The following is a 19216-nucleotide window of genomic DNA, read 5'->3' on the forward strand; positions in this document are numbered from 1 at the left end:
ATGGGTTAAATGACTCATGTGACCTCTTATGGGTGAACCATCCTTTGGCACCAGCAAATGAATTGTCTTTCTGAGGCTTCAGACTACTTTGCTTACATCTGTAGGCAGTAGTAACAATGTTACTCAAAAAGACCAATCACTGTCTAAGGGGGTTGAATCAGAATTACCTGATTTCTTATTAGGAAATTCAGGTACAAATTTTATAATCTAGAACTGACTAATAAAGAAACCTGAAGCCTCTTGAAACTGTTTGCACAGTGTACTGGTATTTGGAATACCATTTTCTTGGCATTTAAAGCGTTCAGGCCAAAGCAAAGAGCAGGACCCTTCTCTGATGTAAAAATAACAAGCTATTGGCCCACAAATAGTTGGACAGTTCTTCTGCAGAAGGAAAACGCAAAGATGTTTTGTTATTCAAACTGGAAGAAAACAGAAAATGTGTGGTTGTATGGAGAAATCAGGAAGGAAATAGGTACTCTGGGAAAAGAAAAAGCAGAAAAGTAAGTTTACTTGTCAGTAGACAGGGTTGATAGGGAGGCTGAGTAAATATAAAGGTGATAATATCTTTTAAAATATTACATATGTGTTGATTCTGGGAGAAAAGCTCTGGGTTGGTCCTCTGCACCATCTGCTAGCAGGAAGGAATCTATTGATTTATTGCTGAGTCGGAATGGAGTTAGCCGTCTGAAGTTGTTTGGAGAATATGGGATCTGGACTCGGGCCCTTTGTGATGGTACCACAGTATCTTCACTAGATAACCATGGTGAGAACTTCATGTAGATGCTTTGATCATCATCAGCTGTAAATACTGGGTTATCAATTCCTAAAAGAAGTTCACAAGTGACAAATACAATTAATCAGAATAATTCCTTGGTAATACAGCAAGATGCTTTCTAAAAGGAGAATGACTATAGTGGGAAAAAAATAGGCTGATATAGGCTGGTATATGTGTGACTAAGCCAACATACAAACCACTATATACACACAGGTTGGTCTTTCTACCTTGGTTATTGCTAGCCATTTTGGATTTTTATTAAAGAGAAAAATTTGGTATTATGTCCAATATTCAGTTACGTTTGCGATATCTGGAGACAAAAGATAAATAAAAGAAGAAATCAGCAAATTTTAAGCAAAATAAAGCACAACAAAAAATAACTGCAGAAAATTCAAATCAAAGCCATAAAAAAGAAACAAAAGATGGAAAAAAATTGCAAAAGCATGAACTGCACAACTTCATAAAAGAATGTGTGTGAGGCAGCTAAAGCAGGCCACAAAACAGTCAAGAAGACTTCTAATCTAGATATAAAATTTGTAGTATTCGAATAGAAAAATAGATATTAAAAATGAGCCTAGGTCTTGCATCTTGCCACCCACTTACTTCTGGATTGATTTATAGATGTCTTTATATATTCTCAGACATAAAATTTGTCATGGAATAGTGAGGAGGCTGTATCAGTGTGTCTGCCCAAAGAGTACAGATACAAGTATTTTTCTTCACTGTATGTACCATGTTACACATGAAGTATACAACGGCATGCCAAAACCACAAAAATGCTAAAGAGAAACACTAGATTTTCAAACTTTATAAATCATATAATGTATTTTCTGTTATTTATAGTGATATACTTTCAATCTGATATTTTGGAGCTATTCAGGGCTGAAACACAAGTCCAATGAATATTCCAGGAATGCTTCAAATCTGCCCTTTTCAGTGACATCTATGAGACTGTAAGGATCTGTGGGAGTTGTGAGTTTAAGAGGAGATATCCTGCCTGAAAGAAGCAGGATGAAATTTATCACAACAAAGTGCTTCAAATGCAAGTAGAAAACATTTCCAAAGGACTAGTATTATCTGGTCTTGTGAGGCAGTAAAACTCTAAAATAACATTTTCTGTTGCTAGATATAATTAGTGGGTTTAGGTCTGGCTTAGACAGTCATGGCCACAACCTCTATAAATAGCAAAGTTGATGCTGTCCATACTTCTGGACATCCAAGGCTTGTTATCTGTCAAAATTAATATTAAGCAAATATATTTTCTAAGAGAACATAAATTAACAAAACATACACACCAAATCAGCAGCATTTCTAGTATTTTTTTTAACATTTGAGAAAAAAAAAAATCTGTAGGTAAATAATATTTTTACCAGTAGGTATATCTGTGAAATTTTGCTTTGTCACATTAGCCAGGAAATCAACTCCTTTGCCTAGATGCAAAGTTTCATAATCATTATTTTCTTCTGATTCAGAAAACTCCAAATCTGGAAAAAAAAAAGAAAAAAGTCAAATTTGATTAGAGATTTTTGTCAGTTCCAATAGAAGATGCTATTTCATAATGTTTTGATGCTGCCATAGTTATCAAAAACACATCAGTAACAAGGCTCTATATATTGGCAAAATTTAATCAATAATTTTAGCACTGAAATGTGAATGTATATAGAGTTTGCAGCTTACATACCAATTACATCAAGAAGCTCAATACAGGCATGTGGCTCACATTATTATCCGGTGCTATGATAGCGAGAGGTTTCACACTCTGGCTAAGCTTTGGCTATCAGAATTGTCTGCTTTCCTGGGACTGAAACAAACCAACCTATGATGTCATAGCACTGTTGCTGCTGTGTTTTGTGTCTTAAATGCTCACAGATTGACAAATGTCATTCCAATATAGTGACCAGTCACTGCATTTTCACCATTTGATGGAGGTCAGCATTAGTATCCTGACTGATTTCAAACCTGATGAGGCCATTGCTACTTCTGCTTCAGTAGAACTGGTTTTATAACAGCTGCTGAACCACTTGTTAAGACTGTCTTCCAATGAAGCTTTCTTTTTCCAAGTAGAGGATGACATTGATACACAGAGTTCTTTGACAAGACAGCACTGAATGACCCACTTAAAAGTATTCAGAAAGCTCTTCCTATGCAAAAGATTCTAGAATATTACACTTCAGTAAGCCTGTGTTGCCCCTGTCAGTCACAGAAATAATGCTCAGAAAATTATTCAAAGAACATACATAAAGAAAAAGATCTTTGCTTGGAGCTACTGAGAAAAGATAAATCCCTCTCTACTTGACTTCAGTTCTCTTTAAAATCAAGAGGCTGCGTGTGTACACAGAGGAGAGAACACAAATAAAAGTTAGTTCAGTGTCTTTAGAACCACATTTCATTTTTTAAGCGACACATTTTATAATTACATAGCAAACATATAGATGTCTATCACATCTTGCTATGACTGACATTAATGCCAAAAGATGGCTAACACAAGATAAAGGAATTTGGGGCTTTACATGCAAAACTTTTTTTTTTTTTTTTTTTTCCCCTAGGCCAGTCAGCTTCAGATCACACTTTCAAGGCTGACTAATTTGATAGATTTGTGCATGAAGGGTGAATCAGTGCTGGCCTTGGACCGTATGTTCCTTTCAAAGTTACACACTCCTTAAGTTCTAATGTGCTTGCTTAGTGTCAATCTGATTTAGACCCTTCCAAACAAATGAACCTTTAATTCAAATTGGAATGCCATCACAACTACTTAATTTTATATGGCGTGGTGTGCTGGGCAGACATATTCTGCTGTGATTAAAAAGAAAAATGTTAGCAAAAGTTGCACTGTGCAGTTTATCCAAAAGCAAGCTGAAAGTTCATCTACTTTGTAGCCAATGCATTTCTTTGTTTTCAACACTTAAATGTGATATTTTAAAAAGATGAGTAAAAAAGCCAATTAAAATTTGGTTTGTCATCCAGCTGCCTGGAAAAACAACTTCTAAATCATTGAGATGCTGCATTTAAGAATGGAGCAGATCCCCACACTGAGTTCTGAATTATGGCTAGAAGTCCCTTTTTAGTATCAGCTTCACTGTTGCATATAATGAATTTTTCAATGATGCTTTACTGACAGTGTAGCTGGTAAAATACAGATAATGAAACTGGTCTAAGAGTCTTTTTACCTTTTTCCTTCAAAGTAAAATCTTGTACTGGATTTTCTGAAAATATTGTTCCATTTGGTATGGCACTGCTGTTTCGCTGAAAGAAAATAAAGTTACCAAAAATGCTGTCATCATCAGATAGCAATGACAGTAACATCCTTTGAAATCATGAGTTCAGCAGCATAACCCTGAAATCTGTTGTACTCTTTGTCTGACACTCAATATGGATGTCATTAGTTTCCCCCCTACATACATACTTACTACAGGAAAAGAAAGGAACTTCGGCCCTTTGTATGCTGTGTGTTCCCTCTTAGTTTCATGCAAATTTTCTGGAATTCTCTATGCTGTAGCATTACCCTGATATATCTACCCTTCAACATCTCCCCATAGGGTTGAAGCATGCCTCAAGGTTTGTTGGTTTTCAAGTGACTGAAAATCTCTCGCCCAGAAGAAGAGACCCAAAGCACAGCGAAAAGCAGCATGTGAGAAGATGTCCCTTGAGTTATCTCACAGTTTAATCTCTTCTTGCTTAGGCCTTAATTCATGAAGTTCTATAGGGCAAAGCTAAATACAGGATGTAGGACCCTTCAGAGTCCTCTCTGCCCTCCCCACCCCTATGTATAATAGGCAGCTACTTTTGGGTCCTTGTGAAAGTATTTTACCCTTTTTTGGCCCCGGTCTCGCTTGTGGATTTTATTGAGCTTCTTGGCATTGTTTATTCCTAGTTTGGTACTCTTGAAAGATTCTAAGCGCTTCCTCATTGTTCTGTGGAAAATCTCCTTGTCCTGTTTCTCATCTTCACTGTGCATGATCTCATGTCGACTGTATAGGTGTTTGTGCTGTGGCCAGGAAGGGAAGACAATATTCATTTATTTAGAAATACAGTTGGAAGCCCTGAATCCATGCATTCAATCAGTGTCATGAAAATATGAACGACTCCATTAAAAAGAATAAACCAAAAACTAGTCTGAAGGCAGTAATGAAACTCCTGTTTTCTTTCTCTTTCTTCACCGTAAAACATGCATAAGTCCAGGAATTTTAAGTACATAAAAGTGACTGTCATTCAAACTAAGCCTCTCCCTAGAGGTGTCTGAATCACTTCAGCTGATACACACAATTTAATTCTGCTTCAGAACCTAAAATGGACCCAGTTCTGCTTTCCACTGGTCCCAGTGAAATCAAAGGCACTAGTTCTGTTAAAGAGGCATGATCATAAATGAGAAAGAATATAGACAAAGCATATGTTCCTCAAAGGTGAAAATTTTGCTGATGGGTTATTTACTTTTGAGTTTCGCTCCCAAGTTTTGCTTCCTGATGTCTCCTAGTTTTACATTGGAAAACAGTCCCATGTACTCACCTCCTGCCTGGGTTTATACAGGTATTGCTGTAGGGTGTGATGAGCAATGGTGTCTTCTGTATCCCGGATACTTTTCCTCCTCTGCTCTAAAGCTTGCATGTCAAGGCAAACTGGTCCAGTTTTGTCCCTCCTGAAGAAGAATAAAATATATATACAGTAGGTTTAAAAACCAGTAGTCACTGAAAAGGAAGAAAAAACAGGATAAGGGGAAAAGATAAGGAAAAATGAAGATTTAAAAAAAAAAAAAGGAAAAGTCAAAATTGGCTAAATGAAAATGAATGAGCAAATATCTAATGAGAAATGTGAAACAGTTATTGTTTTTTGTCCTTCAGGTGTGTGCATTAATTTCCTCAGTTTACAAGACACATGGTCTGTTTGTTGAAAGAATCATGGAAGAGTTAGGGAAGGAGCAATTTTTTTGCTTGCATCTCTCCTGGGTTTTTCTGAACCAGACACAGAAATGACATCTAGCTCTGTCTATAGCAGCTGGTAAACAAAAGGCCCATGAAGCAATGCTAACATGAATGTTCACTTCATCTTACCAGCCTTTACTGCAAAAACTTGTTTGTGTGTAAAATGCAACTATATAACTGTATATTTTATGTGGGAGAAAACATTAACTGAATTTCAAAAAAGTAGTGAATGAAACCCCTGTAATTTGCATTTTTCAAAATTTATAACACTGTTTCCGTTTCCTCAGATAAAACATGAAAAAACCCACATCAAACCCCCCCACAATCAGTCTACGTAACTTACAGTAAATAAGAGACAGAACTTTCCACAGTACTTGGGCGTGGGGTGCTGAAATCCACATTTACCATGTTGTCTGTACTTGGAGAACGTATAAATGCCAAGGAACCTCTACGTTCTCCCTGGCCACAAGAAGAAACAAGACATATTACGATTGTAAACACCTTGGGCAAAATGTGTATCAGAAAATGTGGATAATTTGTGAGGCTGCTGTATGCAAATGGCACAAGAAACAGGCGATGATAAGGTATATTTAGGTAATGAATACAAACCATTTTTTCATGTTATGATTTCTTTACATTGAGTGACCTTATCCCAGTGAACAAAGCTAGGAGAAAAACTATTCCACACTTGTAAATTGATTTTGAGGAGGTAAGTGAATTCTTAGCTCTTAAACTGTTTGGAAATTATTTCCTTGCCTTTTTGTAGTCAAACTCCTTTCTCTTCACAGACCCTTTCAGGGATGAACCTTTTACTTTGCACCACATTGCAAACCAAGTACATACAGATATCTATGCAGATTTTTATGAGTCAGCATATCACTGCACTAACAGCAGTGTTTTCAAATGTACAACACTTACTTTCTTGTTCTCGACCAGACTGGAAGCTGCAAATGCTAAGTGGTGGTAGAAGTCTACAAGACTATTTGAAACTGGTTATGGCATAAAGAGATGAGGTACTGAAGAGGTGACATTTACTTTCAGTTCTCTCGACCTACTAACCACACCCCTTCTAATACACCCCAGGATGTCATTGGCCTTCTTGGCCATAAAGGCACAGTGGTCATCCTGCTCATGGTCATCCTGCTGTCCATCAGGACTCGCAGGTCCCTTTCCCCTACACTGCTCTCCAACAGGTCATTCCCAAACTTATGCTGGTACCTGGGGTTGTTCTTGCCCAGATGCAAGACTCAAGACACTTGCCCTGGTTATACTTCATTAAATTTTTCCACACCCAACTCTCCAGCCTGTCCAGCTCTCGCTAGATGGCAGCACAGCCTTCTGGCGTGTCAGCCACTCCTCCCAGTTTGGTGTCATCAGCAAACTTGCTGAGAGTGCACTCTATTCCCTCATCCAAGACATTGATGAATATATTGAATAGTACTGGACCCAGTACCGACCCTTGGGGGACTCCACTAGATACAGGCCTCCAACTAGACTCTGCCTCATTGACCACAACTCTCTGGCTTCTTTCCTTCAGCCAGTTCACAGTCCACCTCACTTCCCAATCATCCAGTCTACACTCCCTCAGTTTAGCAGCAAAGATGCTGTGGAAGACGGCGTCAAATGCTTTACTGAAATCAAGATAGACCACATCCACTGCTTTGCCATCATCTGTCCCTGTTGTTATGTCCTCATAAAAGGCTATGAGGTTGGTTAAGCATGACTTCCCCTTGGCGAAGCCATGTTGACTGCACCTAATGACCCTCTCATCCTTGATATGCCTAGAGATGGCACAAAGGATAAGTTGTTCCAACACCTTTCCAGGAATAGAGGTGGGGCTGGCTGGTCTATAGTTACCTAGGTCTTCCTTCTTGCCCTTTTTGAAGACTGGAATGACATTTGCTTTCCTCTAGTCCTCAGGCACCTCTCCTGTTTTGCACGACTTGGCAAAAATGATGGAGAGAGGCCTAACAATGACTTCATCCAGTTCCCTCAGCACCCGTGGATGCATCCCATCAGGACCCATGGATTTATGGATGTCCAGATTGCTCAACTGGTCCCTAACCCAGTCCTCATCAACCAAGGCAGACTCGTCCATTGTCCTGACTTCCTCTGAGGCCTCAGTGGTATGGGGCTCCTCAAAACAGCTTCCAGCAGAGTAGACAGTGACAAAGAAGGCATTCAGTAACTCTGCCTTCTCTGTATCTTCTATCACCAGGGCACCCACTTAGTTCGTCAGTGGGCCTACATTGCCTCTGGCGTTAGTTTTATCTGCCATGTATTTGAAGAAGCTCTTTCTGTTGGCTTTGGCTCCCCTCGCAAGGTTTGATTCCAAAGAGGCCTTAGCTTTCCTAGTTGCCTTCCTGCATCCTCTGACAACAGCGTTATATTCTTCCCAAGTGGCCAGCCCTTCCTTCCATGACCTGTAAACTCTCCTCTTGCACTTGAGTTTGCTCAGCAGTTCCCTATTTAACCAAGCAGGTCTCCTGGTATGATGAAAGACAGTTGTTGAGTGACATTGTGGTAACATAGGCTGGACCCATCTATGATTCTGAATCACAGCAGAAAGAAATCATGTAGCAGGTGTCTACATTTTAAACTGTAATAAAAAGTACACCAAGAAAAAACATCTCCCTTGCAGAATACTGAAAGACATTTTGTCTACCTTTCTCCAACTCTAACTGTATTGGCTCCATGTTACATTTCATATTCATAGACCAAATGAAGCAGATGTTTCCTTTTACTGTGGTAGACTCACACATGTTACAGTAGTATGTTTTGGATCAGATCAGTGGCATTAAGAAGCGCAGTCTGGCCTCTGTGGGCAGAAAACTTCCGAGAAGAAAATAAAAATTCTGGGTCAGCATCATCCTGTCCATTTTCTTAAGTGCATCTGACTTTCTTTTCAAATCAAGTTTAATGCTTCATACATACATCATATCATATCATATCATATCATATCATATCATATCATATCATCAGTGGAGGAATTTTGGTCAGAAGTTATGACCTGTAAGTATTTTAAGTTGCTTGTATTCACTTGCTCTGGATTATTTTCATTTTGCCTGGTTTAGGCTCTCCACTCTCAACTGTAAGGAATTTATTTAGTTTCTGACTGAACTCTTTCAAGCTCTTGTTTATTGTACAAATGCAGCATAACAGCAGAGCTGAAAAAAAGAAAAAATTACAAAATACTTTTTTAACTCCTCAGTTTAAAGGGAGAAAAGAGTAACTGGGGGAGGCAGAACTTCACTCTTCCTGGAAGAAACGGCTTCAATTTCTATGTCAGTTTGTAAGTCATAGATGTTTATCTTAAATATTTATTTCAGAAGTCAAGGAAAAGTAGTTAAAGCAGTGTAACACCAAAGCAAAAATTAATGTGAGAAAGTTGTAGTGACTTCAGGATTCACAAAACATGACTAATCAGGCATATTAACATAACTAATTTCCACTGGAAGGAACTATGTTGCAAGTCTTTTGTAGAATCTGGAAAACTTTTAATTTCTATGTCTATTATTATCAGATCAGTAGACATTTGCCAATAGAATTTCTCTGCAAGGTACAATATATGCAGATAGTATTTAGACTAGGGTAGCAAAAGTCAATTTCCTTGTATTATGAACTGTAACTAAGGTACAATGAAAAAGGTAGGTCTCATAAAAAATTAATAACTTAAATTTAATCTGACATTACTATATGAGATTCAGGACATTCTTTGGTAAAGATTCTGGGCCTAAATCTATAGAGCTTAGTGATCTATAGAGCCCTTTGCATCTGTTAAAGAGAATAAATACTGTCATGAACCTACTGAACAGGTTCAGCAGTGAATCTGAACATGATTCTCATCGTCATCAGTATCAAAGTCATTATCTAGCTTTCTTTCTCTGAGGTACAAACCGGAAAACACCATGAGAAATAAAATTAGTTCTTGAGTTCAAATGGTCTCAAAACTGAATGGGTAATTTACAAAATCTGAAATGGAAGTCTTTGCTTGTATTGTGAACCACTCCCCATTTTTCACACTAACATAATTTCCTAATTTCATTTTATTTTCTGAATACTATCTTTGTAATTCTGTGTTTCGTTGGAAGAGTCTGCCTGGATACAACTCATTTTCCAAAAAAAAAGATTAGTAGTATCAGTCCTAGAAATAGTGTTTATTTTAATTAAATAAATTAGCAGTTATCTCCACCTAGCTGTGAAAATGAGTTTACTTGGAGATTACGGGCACAGAAAGATGATAACTTCAAAGATCACTATTTAAAATACTCAATTTAAAATAATCCTCTACAATATACGAACACTGCACGTTTCTGGTGATTTGAACTAAGGTGGCCAGTTTCACACTGAGGAAAATCACAAATTCTTATACAATCTGTTAACATTGCTCCAGTCTGGGAATAGTACTCCTGCAGAAGGCTGATAACTTCCTTCCATTCTGTAACTTCAAAAATTTCTTATATTGGAGGTCTTAAGTTTCTCTAACTTTACAATGCTGTGATTGCACTTGATATCTGTAGTGTATCACTTTAACCTCAGCTTTTGAAGTATGAGTGTTATGATTCCATTGAGCTAAAGTTACCCTTCCTGATTTTTATTCTATAACTGTGATCTGGCAGAATGAGATTATAGAAGTCCACTACTTGGATCATATATCCACAGCATTTGAAAGTGAGCTTTTTCAAATCAGATTTCTCATCACATACAGCCACTGTTCTACAGGACCCAGACTCTGTTGACACGTTTAGAAAGACAGTAGCTTGCCTGATCCCTTTGGTATTACAGTTTTTTTTTTTTTTTCATACAATGAATATAGAGAGACAGTTATTTGGTAAATCTAACAGACTGACATAAGTAAAATATATTCATACTTGAGAATCAGGCATTATACTGTCAACTACAGCCACTCAAACAGGTGACAGAGACTCAAAACACATTTAGAAAAAAAAGAGCAGAGCAGAAGTGAAAATAGTTGTCTTTTAAATATCTCTTGCAATATATCAACTTTAGGTTATATCACAAATTAAAACAAAAAAAAAAAGCAAAGACAAAGACAAAAAAAAAACAAACAAAAACCACAAAACATCAGTGACCCTGTATGTCAACAAGTGTTCATAAGTACCTCAGCCACATAGCTAATTGCATCCTTCAAGTTGAGTTCATGGAAAACATTAAGGATCTGGTCTCTTGATTTTTGAGCAGACCTTCTCATCAGTACTTTACTGAGGAATTTCCTATCAAAATTGGTCCACCTGATAATTTAAAGAAACTGTGTTAATGGCAACAAGCAATTTTAGTTTCACAGCATTTTTTAGTTTAGCATAAATGATATTTTTGTGAGTTAAGCACTTTTGAAAAAATGGTAAACACAGCAATGTGAGGAATTTGTGTTTTGGAGCTTTCAATTAGCATTTAAAGAAAGTTAAGGAAAAGCCTGCTACAGAGTGATGCAGCTGTCACAAAGCATTTAATAGGTTAACTTGCCAAACGCTACTACAACAGCAAGAGTGCTGTGATTACAGTATCCCATTCCAGAATCACTTTATACTCTGGGAGATTGTGCTACCTTATTTTTCTACTTCTGATGATGCATTGTTATATCTAATAGCTTCATTCTAGAAGTTTAATCTTCTTTTCTGCTTTGGAAGGGAATCTGCTTTTCCCTAGTTGTATAGTAGAAGAGCCAGCCTAGAAAATCAGTTCACAACAACAGTGCCCTTCCAAAAGCACTTCTAGAGGGCCTTATTCATGACATCTACATACTGTGGGGGAGAGAAGTGATGTATATTTTCTGTGATTTACACTTCCAAGCTTGTCTGATAGCAGGATATCTGCCATTTAATATTTAGGCTCCAGAAGATAAAGGCTGCTTTGCTCTCATCTGCCTTCCTCAAGATTTTCTCTAAAGGGCATGAGGCAACTTTGGAGACTACTATTCAAAGTGATTCTATCCATCTTGGCCAATGGCTATTTTAAGTTTATGACTTTTTATTCAAGTTGTTGAAACCTTTTTGTTGTTACACATTATTCACAGAATTGATAACTATTCCTCTTCTCTAGCCAGGTCATCTGAGAAGCAGCCTCTAATTGAGGCTGCCACACCTAACCACATCAGTGAGGATGCTTGGGTCTGGCATTTCTTTGAGGAAGCAGCATTTTGATGTACATATAGTCCAAAAGATGCAGACTTAGAGTGGTCTCTTTCAAAATACATTAGTCATTCAAACCACACACTCAACCATGAGTCTACATTAATCTACTCCTTCTCTTGTTACTCAGGGAAATTATCTTCTGACATGTAAGTCAAACTCTAATCTGAGATTTAAAAATATTTAGCCCCATGTTCAAAGCAGTATTTCAAAACTAGGCATATATTCCCCTGTATTTTAGCCTGCTGAAATTAATCACCAAAAAGAAAAAAAAATTCTAGACCAAAAGGAAAAGGATGTTCTATTTGAGAAACCTCATGAAAATTCTTCACTGCATAAATGAACAAAGAGCAAAACGAAATGAAGGAGACTGTCCCTGTAAGTGGGTAGAGACAGGTGAGCAACTGCTTGAGTTTGGATATAATCTAGCTCCAGCCTGTGAGTTGTATAGTTATATGAGCATAATGCTAAACCTAAGCTAATATACTCAGCTTCTCAGCAAGGGTTAGGAGAGTCCTTTGCAGAAAGCTGACACAACCATATGGCTTTTGGATTGGAACCGACATGTTGAGTCAGCAGGACATTAGCAGGTCAGAACTGTGACTGTCTGCACCTATGAAATGACCTAACTTCAGGGAGGGAACTGCCTAACCTTAAATAAACTCTTAAAGATATGCAGATTTAAGAGTTTTTCTGGTTGGTGGGTTTTTTTGTTGGTTTGGTTTGGTTTTTTGTTTTGTTTTGTTTTGGGTTTTTTTTTTTCCACATTTATTCATCTAGATTATGGAAGTCTGCCCATCATTATGGTAACTCTTCACATGTACTTTAAAGCAAATGATGTCTATATCTTTCAGCTGAATAATTCTGCTTCTCTCAAGATGAATCAACTATAAACAGAGGGGGATGGAAATGACCCATAGTTATCATTATTGATTTCAAACTAAAATACTTAAACTATGCAAGTAATTTCAAGGCACCCTATGCCGCCACTTTCAGGTGTTGAACCCATCCTTTGTAGAAATAGGATAAACAACTAGCATTGCCATAATTGAGTTTTTTAGTGTCTCCACACACAAATAATATTCATTAAATGCACTATTACATAGGAAGACCAATATGAACATTTTAGGGTAAATCTTGTGAAAATGGACAATCCTAAAACCTTGAGAGAAGCTGATCCCTGGATGTGAACTCAGACATTTGCAAGAGCCTAATCTGAACTGTGGAAGAAAAATAATAAATTCCAGTGTAGGGGGAAAAATAAACTATTTTCATATTTGCTATATTTCCAGTATTTTCAGTATATAACCTTGTAAACTACATTTGACATCCTTGCTGTCCTTAAATTCACAGGCTTGAAAAGTCATAATTTACAGATAAGATTTCCTAGCAGTATTTCAACATTCCAAGTTAGTTACTACTTACTTGTCTCTCAGATAATTATGTCCTATTTGTCCAGAAATGTCTTCTATAGCAGAAAGAATGTGATCAAAGGCCTAGGAAAGTGAATTTGGAATTAATATGTTTACAGAAATAAAAAACATATTTAGAAAATAACTCTGTTTATGTCATGTTAGACCAGGCGACTATGCAGAATAATTTTCTTGTTGCTAAGCAGATTTTCTTCCCATTTACAGAAATACTGACTACTATATGCTTTTCTTCAAAGGTCCTGATATTTCTAACATGTTCTTTACAAATTCACTAACTATTCTTGAATTACAAAGGTCTCAGCAATTTAAGCACCTATTTTAACATTCAGTTTTAAGGCTCCTTTTATCAACTCATTTTACCGTCTCCCTTTCTGCCCTATGAAGTACATCACCCACTATTAGTGTCAGTGATAAAATAAGTTGAAAATTTTCCCTAGTGTTTCTTTTTAGATGTTTTAGGAATCCGTATTTCTTTCAGAGTAAAAGTAGGCACTATTCTTTCGATGTCTAGGGCAAAATCCCCTACTGGGTATAGTAGATGGCTGATAGAAATCCTGAGGTTTATAAATCTTAATTCAAACCAAAACAGTTGCAGGTAGAATACAGTCTTTTTCTGTATATTTCACTCTGAACATTGGAGTGATTACTACAGAGTCTAGAGCATGCTAGGTTTAGAACAACATGGGTGATACTCATTATTCCTGAATATGATATTAATTACTGCCTCAGGAGATATCTGACATGGAAGTGGAGAAAATGATATTCAGAAAACCTCCATAGCATTCACACTGAATTAAACTATTACCATGAATCTGGAATTTCAGTATGTAATTAACATCTGCACTGGGCAGCAGACTACCTTTCTATGCAACATATAAGCTACAAAGCCTGCTTTCATATCTTTTCAATAAATAAACAATATTTAAGAAGGAAAAATAAACCTACGTCCACATGCTTTACCCTAGTGCTCTTCAATCAAATGTTCTCCTCTTGTAGATGAAGAGAAAGAAACATATTCCACCTATGCTGTTTCCCCAGAACTGTCAGCCCCATTTAATTCTCAAGTGAAAGATCAGAACCTTCAGTTGAGTATTCCTTCACATGACTCAACCCAAAGACAAATTGCAAACTACAGATAACTTTTGAAATGCTTGAAGGATTTTGCACTTGAAATTTGATTCTCCCCTCCCTTCCAAAAAGAAACTTTCTCCATTGTATTTTTTTTTCTCTTAAGGCACTCTGTGAAAATCCAAAAGATATCGCAGTTTTGTTTAAAAATATCTTACTCTGCCATGAAGTTTCTCATTCAGTTTTGGCTCTCTGTGTTCAGTTTTCTTCACTTTCAGCCACTGTACCAAAGGCTTGATAGTCAGTCCCTAAGGATTGAAACATGATAGTCAGTACTTAGGCATTATCTTAGGTTTCCCTCCAGCTGGTTATTGTTAAAGACAAATAGAGCATTTTTGACCGTTATATTTCTCATACTTCCTCAGTGGATCTCTGTCACATTTAGAAGATAAAATAATGCAGTACCCTCAACTCCTGTTAAAAAGCTTTAAAAATACACCAATCAGTGAATAAAACATATCTTCTTTAAGAAAAATATGGTAGTGGAAGTCTTTAAAGTGTTTCCTGTACCATTGAATGTGGCAGTTTCTGCACATATCAGTAGTTTGTGACCACAATTAAACTTTCTATAATAAATTTGAGAAAAAAATCTAAGCTGATATATACTGGCATATCTCTATTTAATTTAATGTTGTTTCTTTTTTCATCCAGAAAGTGCCGTTTTGCTTGGATACTAAATAGTTTCTTATCCCACTGCTTAGTATTACATTATGAAACAAGGACTTAGGCTAAGTTAGATTAGCTTAATGACTGTATTTGCCCATAAAAAGGACTGTTCCCTGTAGTTATTCACATGAGGTGAAGGATATTTAATCAGATATTAGCTTGAGCACTATTAATACCAAGCAGCTAAGATGGAACATTTTTTAGCACAGAGGTAATTGTGTTTTGTCCCTTGTGATGCCGTATGAAAACATAAAATAGGATCTTTGCTACTAAAATTACGAACTCAATTATGCTTTCAGTTCAGTGAAACAATATGCAACCTTCAGCTGAGAACTGCTTTAACCATTCAGTACTTTTGGGGACTCCTTCTTCTTGCAAGAAACATACTTAAGAAGTTGAATTACCTGGAAAATAACAGTAAAAAACACAACAATGATAGTTGTGCTGACAAACAAGTTTTTCTCTTTCACTTTGTTGGCATCCAGAAGTACAACCAGAGCAAAAGCAACTGCTCCACGTAGTCCACCATATGACATCACCACCTGGTCTATTATCCCCAGCTGGACCATTCTGTAGTGGTTAAGAATCCATGTCTGTAAAACTACACCTATAAAAAAGAAATGACAGCGTGTCTAGGAATACCCTTATGAAATGTCCATATCCCAACTGTGTGTAACAGAAACAGTATCATCAGTCTGCTTTCATAATGAACTCTCTACACCATCTACTTCTCCCTCTGTATTGTTACACTGCTAAGAAGGGTAGGGCCACTTGTTACCTTTATGTCTGGGCAAAGGAATTAGATGAAGCTTGTTCTGTGAGCTAGCAGCTCTTCTGAGAGTGCTGCCTTCTGGCATAGACACCACAGGTGAATTTCTGACATGTGCTGACCTTTGAAATTCACAGTTGAGAACGAACACAGCTTCTAGCACCATAGTCAGTGACATGCACAGGGTCTTTTAACAGAAAGAGAAATGGCTTGCAACAGTGTTGACATAGGGAGCAAGTGTGGTACTCTTTACAAATCACTAAAAATGACATTTGTGTCATTGTCTTATGGAGGGTTGTGTAATTATTCTAACACTGCCTTCAGGCCAACAGGTGAGACGCTGCCTGGTGTAGGAGACCTAAAGCTCTAGAAATCACGTCTCCCAGAGCTCCAGGCCATACAGATGGAAAACAGCTTCACCACTCCTGAAAGTGGCACAGCATGTGTGTCCCACTGCAGCAGGCTGGGACTGTTAACCAGTGCAAAAGAGATATTTCTCTTTTTAGAGAACTTTGAATTTGTGCTAAGGGGAGGGTGTCTTGTGTATATCACTGTGAGCAAGGCCTCTGGTGGAGGCAACGTTTAAAATTAACTAATGCCACCAACCTGACTCCTCCAAGGGTATGAGAGCTGCAACTATGTAAGACTCAATATCATCAGTTCTTTAGAAATTTATCAATGCCTAAGCTCAATTACTTTAATGGATGCATATTATTACTGCACAATATTTACTATTCAATTATTGATCACACTTATTATAGGACTATTAACCACTCATTCCAGGAATAAAAATGACAAAGTCAGGATACTGAAAACCTATTTAAATATCTCACACACATCAGCAGTTACTGAGAAGTGGCTAAATGAACAATAGTTACAGACTGTTTAGAAAGGAGGACATGGGGCTAGGCCCTTCATTCAGCCCATGCATCTTTAGACAAAATAAGAAGAAAATCTAGGAAAACTGATAACTAGAAGGGTGTGTTACCTTTTATTTGAAATTAATTCAAGACAAACATGTAAATAAACCCATTTAATTTATTCCCAGGTGTAGGTACATACACCAAATAACTATGTGTACTACTCTCTAGGAGTACTTAATTCTATGCCTTTTTTTCAAATTAGCACCTTTGATATTTCACAAAAAAAGTGATTAAATAGTAGAACTACATAGTTGGGCAAATAATCATTAGTATTTTGAAATGTTTGCAAACTTATATAAGCCAAATAAATTGACAGTAGGTAATCCCTACCTGTCACAGTCTTGTTTACTCAATTTTTCACCAGTCCCTGAGAATTTTTTCTTAAGCCAGAGAAACTACTGTGTAATTATGTATGGTCTTACATCACTGTGTCTAAAGCCTGAAGTCAGCCATGAAATTAGTGTAAGACAATCTCTTTATTAACAAATTGAAACAGCTAAAAGAAAGAGATGGCTGAGAGGACTCAGATATTTTGTTAGGCTGCAAGATAAAGAACCAGTGCCAATACCATATGCTGGGTCAACAAAGGTTAGCCACTGGGTGATTCACAGTATCACAGTATGTTTGGGATTGAAAGGGACCTCAAAAGGTCATCTAGTCCAATCCTCCTGCTGGAGCAGGAAGGCCTAGGTGAGGTCGCACAGGAACATGTCCAGGTGGGTTTTGAAAGTCTCCAGAGAAGGAGACTCCACAACCTCCCTGGGCAGCCTGTTCCAGTGCTCTGTCAGCCCCACTGAGAAGAATTTTTTTCTCAAATTTAAGTGGAACCTCTTGTGTCCCAGCTTGATCCCATTACCCCTTGTCCTATCATTGTTTGCCACGGAGAAGAGCCTGGCTCCATCCTTGTGGCACCCACCCTTTATATATTTATAAACATTAATAAGGTCACCCCTCAGTCTCCTCTTCTCCAAACTAAAGAGACCCAGCTGCCTCAGCCTTTCTTCATAAGGGAGGTGCTCCACTCCCTTAATCATCTTTGTTGCCCTACGCTGGACCCTCTCCAGCAGTTCCCTGGCCTTCTTGAACTGAGGGGCCCAGAACTGGACACAATATTCTAGATGTGGTCTCACCAGGGCGGAGTAGAGGGGAAGGAGAACCTCTCTCGATCTACTAACCACCCTTCTTGTAATATACCCCAGGATGCCATTGGCCTTCCTGGCCACAAGGGCACAGTGCTGGCTCATGGTCATCCCGTTGTCCACCAGGACCCCCAGGTCCCTTTCCCCTATACTGCTCTCTAATATGTAATTTCCCAACCTATACTGGAACCTGGGGTTGTTCCTGCCCAGATGCAGGACTCTACACTTTCCCTTGTTAAATTTCATTAGGTTATTCTCTGCCCAACTCTCCAGCCTGTCCAGGTCCCGCTGGATGGCAGCACAGCCTTCTGGCATGTCAGCCACTCCTCCCAGCTTAGTGTCATCAGCAAACTTGCTGATAGTACACTCTATTCCCTCATCTAAATCGTTAATGAATATATTGAATAATATTGGCCCCAGTACTGACCCCTGAGGCACTTCACTAGATACTGGCCTCCAACTAGACTCCGCACCATTGACTACCACTCTCTGGCTTCTCTCCTTAAGCCATTCATGTTAACCGCAGGGCTAGTGATATCCTCATATGTAATCAAAAGTGAAATTCTATTATATTTTCAGCATGTGATGAATCTTACTGTGGAGATCCACCCTCCTAACCCAAAACCAACCATAAATTCAACAAAAATAAATTGAATGATTTAAACAAGCTTCTCCAGAAGCATCAGCAATACAATGCAAGGACGGGAAGAAGATCGTGTCCTTACCAATAACTCTATATACTGAGATGAAGACCAGAGTCAATAGAATAAAAGCTGTATTCCAAGTCCAGATTGCTGGATTTACAGCTGAAATTCCCAGGAACATGAAGATAATAGTTTCTGCTCCACTGGCCATCATTTTCATGGTATATCTTACAGTTGTAGAAGATTGTTCAGATATATTAGCCTTTACATATTTCTGACAGCAGATGCCACAGAAAGTTATCCTAGGGAAAAAAAAAATAAAAAGAAGTAATTGTTCTGAAAATATTTGTTGTAACATTTAATATTATTTCTATCTATCTGTCATGTACTTATGAAACCCCAGCATTAATTCCTAAGAAAAAATACACCTAGGAGCCATTGCTGAGTCTAATCTAGGTAAAAAGCATATCTCAAACATTCATCCTGAGGTGACCCCAGGAGGTGAGAAAATAGCATTTCATTAGATCATAACAGACCTTAATTCTCTTCAGATTACCATGCTGCCTTTCATGAAAAAATTTAAATCTTGTTTACATTAGACATAATCTTAAAGTAATGATCTGTTTGAAGTAAGATTTTCAGATCTTGAATATGGCCACTGTAACATCCACAAA

The 19216-nt window shown here is 37.7% G+C and overlaps 1 protein-coding gene across 1 annotated transcript in view; it reads right to left on the reverse strand.

Annotated features, from left to right (window-relative positions):
* Positions 1 to 575: 575 nt before the first annotated feature.
* Positions 576 to 19216, reverse strand: part of SLC9A3 (solute carrier family 9 member A3) — a gene marked incomplete at both ends in the record, with an annotated part of 54929 nt that continues 36288 nt past the window's right edge. The window contains 11 exons of the mRNA XM_080339355.1: positions 576 to 823; positions 2146 to 2259; positions 3943 to 4018; positions 4584 to 4760; positions 5279 to 5408; positions 6035 to 6150; positions 10814 to 10943; positions 13266 to 13336; positions 14560 to 14649; positions 15472 to 15674; positions 18624 to 18844. Coding sequence (XP_080195481.1) covers positions 576 to 823; positions 2146 to 2259; positions 3943 to 4018; positions 4584 to 4760; positions 5279 to 5408; positions 6035 to 6150; positions 10814 to 10943; positions 13266 to 13336; positions 14560 to 14649; positions 15472 to 15674; positions 18624 to 18844 — 1576 coding nt within the window. The remainder of the gene's footprint in view (positions 824 to 2145; positions 2260 to 3942; positions 4019 to 4583; positions 4761 to 5278; positions 5409 to 6034; positions 6151 to 10813; positions 10944 to 13265; positions 13337 to 14559; positions 14650 to 15471; positions 15675 to 18623; positions 18845 to 19216) is intronic.

Source organism: Nesoenas mayeri, assembly GCF_963082525.1.
Source record: "Nesoenas mayeri genome assembly, chromosome: 2".
Lineage (NCBI taxonomy): Eukaryota > Metazoa > Chordata > Aves > Columbiformes > Columbidae > Nesoenas > Nesoenas mayeri.